The sequence below is a fragment of the Sciurus vulgaris genome (assembly GCF_902686455.1).
Source record: "Sciurus vulgaris genome assembly, contig: HiC_scaffold_648_arrow_ctg1, whole genome shotgun sequence".
Taxonomy (NCBI): Eukaryota; Metazoa; Chordata; class Mammalia; order Rodentia; family Sciuridae; genus Sciurus; species Sciurus vulgaris.
The window spans coordinates 145,254-149,380 of NW_027632377.1; the positions used below are offsets into that span (position 1 = coordinate 145,254).

Here is a 4,127-nt window from a genome sequence, read left to right on the forward strand (position 1 = left end):
AGGAAATATGGTTCGCTCTTTATATTTGAGAAATCTGGGAATTTTTATTTTTTGTGGATTTGAATGTTACTGTTCTCTTGATTTAAGAATTTAAAAAAAATGTGGTAAATGTTAGATGGAAAAAGCTGACACTTGTGAGAAATAATCACATGTTTAATGGGGAACTATGTGTTGAAATGATTTCTATAGAATGTACAAGAGGAAGTTTAAAGATATTTTTAAATTCAAGTATATAGCAAGAAAAAAATTGATCCTGTTTTTTCTTGCTATATATAGAATATTTTAGTTTGTGACCATTAATTGGTGGTCCTTGTACATTTGTGATAAAAATATATTCCAAGTATCCATAACAAGTAAAGTGATTTATATTAATTGTTCCTCCTGGGATTCAGTAATATGAAGTTACATTACATTTCAAATATATCAATATTAGTTTCCTGATTTCAGTATTATGGATTCATGTTACATTCCCTGAACATATGAATCATACACATATTTCAATATATTATAGGCTGTGAATGTGTTAAGTTAATTTTAAATAACATAATATTTGGAGGTCACTAGTATATATTTCTGAATTGAATCACTGTTCTGTGGTAGTGTGATCAGTGTGAATGTGATATTGTGGAGCCTGATAATTACTTATTGGAATAATTTCACAGTGTTATTGTGATTTTTGTGTGATTAGCGCATGATATGTGAAGTTACTTCCTTGGCAATTTTGTGAAATTTTACAAAAATTTCTTGCGGGTACCAGCTGATATATAACAGGTAAGTAATATTTGGTGGGATTTACAACAATGGGATGCTTTGGAAGTTGTTTCAGATGCCTGTTGGCGGCGTTTTGTAGACAGGCCTTTGTGAAGCATCTTGTGAGATTTTTTGGATTGTGTTTTCATTGCTTGAGAAGTGTACTTGTTTGTGGTAAGTGATAAAGTGTCTTGTGTTTTGTTTATTCTCTGTTTAAAACATGACTGTCTTGTGGTGTATGATGTTGCACGATGTTCTATCACATTACTCATTTATTTAGCCTTGGCAAGCGCGCCTTGTTATACAAGTTGGTTATGGATAAATTACCTAGAGTTTCCGTAGGTGCTTGTGTAAGAGGAATATCGTCTGATACAGGAGTGATTAAAGAGCATGGAGAATATCAATATTTGAGACAAGTTGAAGAAATTTTGAAGACTGGCGCTTTAAAAAATGACAGAACTGGTGTTGGTACACTATCATTATTTGGGATGCAAGGGCGATATGATCTCAGGAATTGTTTTCCTTTATTAACAACTAAGAGAGTTTTTTGGAAGGGTGTCATTGAGGAGTTACTGTGGTTTATAAGTGGATCAACTGATTCAAATGTCTTATCATCTCGTGGAGTTAGGATATGGAATGCTAATGGATCCTTGGAGTTTTTGAATAAGCTAGGATTCTCAAGTAGGCAACAAGGAGATCTTGGGCCTGTATATGGTTTTCAGTGGCGACATTTTGGGGCAGCATATAATGATAAGAATTCAGATTATAAAGGTAAAGGGTTTGATCAGTTGCAGCATGTTATTGAACAGATAAGGACAGATCCACAAAGTAGAAGAATGATTATAAGTTCTTGGAATCCACCAGATTTACATTTAATGGCCTTACCTCCATGTCATACACTGTGTCAGTTTTATGTTGCTAATAGTGAGCTTTCATGTCAGGTATATCAAAGATCAGCAGATATGGGATTGGGAGTTCCCTTCAACATAGCTAGTTATTCCTTGCTAACTTATATGATTGCTCATATCACAGGATTGAAACCAGGTGATCTGGTGCATACTATGGGTGACGCACATATATATTTGAATCACATAGAACCATTAAAAATACAATTGAATAGAATACCCAGGCCATTCCCAAAATTGAGCTTCGCAAGAAGTATTAGGAATATAGAAGACTTTAAGGCAGAGGATATTGTTTTAGAGAACTATGACCCTTATCCTGTTATCAGGATGTCAATTGCAGTATGACTTAATTGTCACGCGATTGCAGAGTTAGCAGTAATTTTAGCTGATGTTTGGTAATTTTGGAGCATCTTGTGAGTGCATCCGTTTGGTGTTAGTTGTGTAACTTGCATTCTATGGCGTAATTTTAGTACCCAGATCCTCATTTTTCTAATAAATTGCAAGAGGGTTTAGATGATTTTTATAAGGAGGTGAAGAAATTTGGACGTGGAAGCACCAATATGAGTGACCATTATGGTAAGATGATTTTTGATAAATGTATTATGTTAACCACGATAAATTTAAGATATTGAGTGTTTTTAATTATATAGATGGATCTTGTTGGATCTCGTGCAACTCAGATGAAGGTGCGACGCCTGAAGAGGCAAAAGAGCAGAAACAAGAAATCGTGGCCTTCTGTACTGTGGCCAGTATTGACACTGACCAACCAGCAGGTGGCGCGCAAGGTCCAACTTACATGACTGTCGATTCTGAGCATGTACAGGATAGACCTCTACAAAGGAATGTGCGCGGATTGCAAGGAAAATTGATGAATATTAATCAAGTGCAGCGCAGGGAGTTCAGACAAGTAGAGAATAATCTACAAGCACCTAATAAGTATGTTAGCTCTAAGAATATACGCTGCATAGAGACCGAGAAAAGTGTGGAAGATCCAGAGAAATTGCCAATTGTTCTTTGTAAAAGGTTATCTGTTTTGGAAAATGATCGTAAGCGGTTGACTAGACAGCTGTCTGTTTTGGAAACGAAGCGATCATTAAAATATGTAAAAACCAATCGATGTAAAGATAACGAAACCTCAAACAAATGATCATAACAAAACATGTATTTTATTAAAAAGTCTATAATCTATAGACCACGATAAAATGAATTATTTTATATCCTGATAATTTGCACGTTTGGCTGTAACTATGGAAAATAAAATCATTCTATATCACTGCTGTCAGAGCTTTGGTCCGACTGATTCTGTGGGTCTGGGAGGACAATGGGAGGACGAAAGGAAAGCTTTGAACATTTCACAATTTCTGCTCTAGGGTCGACTCCCATTAGAGCTTTCAGTCCCTTAGCTAGTCTGTATGCATTCACACGCTTTTTGAAATATAGAATCATAGATGATAATGTTTGTTTTGGTGGCTTACCTGTGGCACTCGGTAAGGCACAAATAGGACCTATTGGAATACCTGGCCATAGGCCCTTGATGATAGCTCCTGTACGGTAAAGGCAATGTCTAGAAGCACACATTAACATCAGACCGTGATTAAATAGACATCCAGGATCCTCTGGCTCTAGCGGGCCTGTGGTTGATTGTAGCCTCTTTGCACGCGGGCGTAGCTTGGGGTTTATGGCTTCTAGATCACCTGTGGGGTAGGTTTCCTGAAGACTTTCCTCTCCTGAACTCGATGCAAATGATGATGGGCTTGATGGTCTTTGGGGACTCTGACCAATTGACCCATAACTTTGTGGTCTTGGTGACGCTTGTTGATTTTCTGTTGCTGAGGAACCCTGAGAACCACCCATCCCGTGTGAGGTTAAGGGAGAGCCGGGAGAAGAACCTGCATCTGTTTGCACTTGTGGGTGTGGTGTTCCTGGCTCTTGTGTTTGTTGTGGTTCCTGAGGTCTATTATCTGGAAAATCTGAGGGTCTTTCATCTGTATTAGACCGGTTATCCTCTTCATCATCACTATCAATCACAATTACATCTGATAGTCCTGGAGAAGCAGGCGCTGTACTAGTCAACAAAGCACGCCTCACAGGCCTCTGAAACGGCTCGTGTATGGGATAGCGTGGGCTATCAGGACATGTCAGGTCAGGTGATGGTGGATGATATGGTTCAGTCTCATCATCCGATTCAGAGGAATCAGATTCAGAAGTGGGATCATGAGGCGTGTAATTGCAAGATGCATCCACAGAATCTGTGGGTGTTGGTGGGTCAGTGAAGACTGACCCAACACTCCCGCTGCATGAAGATGTTGCGGGAGACTGTGCCATTTGGAACCGTACCGGTGAAAATCCAGGGCCACTAGAGACACATGAAGGACTGCGGCGTGTGTCTGACCTGTCTGTCTCATCACATGGTCTATTATTATTTGATGGAGAGTCTGGTGTCTGAGGTTTCTCCACAGGTGGTGTTTCTTT

The 4,127-nt window shown here is 38.6% G+C and overlaps 1 protein-coding gene across 1 annotated transcript; it reads left to right on the forward strand.

Moving 5' to 3' along the window:
- Positions 1 to 1,064: 1,064 nt before the first annotated feature.
- LOC306652895 (thymidylate synthase-like) lies at positions 1,065 to 2,000 on the forward strand (the record flags this gene model as incomplete). Its single annotated transcript, XM_079125528.1, has 1 exon — positions 1,065 to 2,000. One exon carries the CDS (start codon positions 1,065 to 1,067, stop codon positions 1,998 to 2,000), a length of 936 nt encoding a protein of 311 aa, XP_078981654.1.
- Positions 2,001 to 4,127: the final 2,127 nt, after the last annotated feature.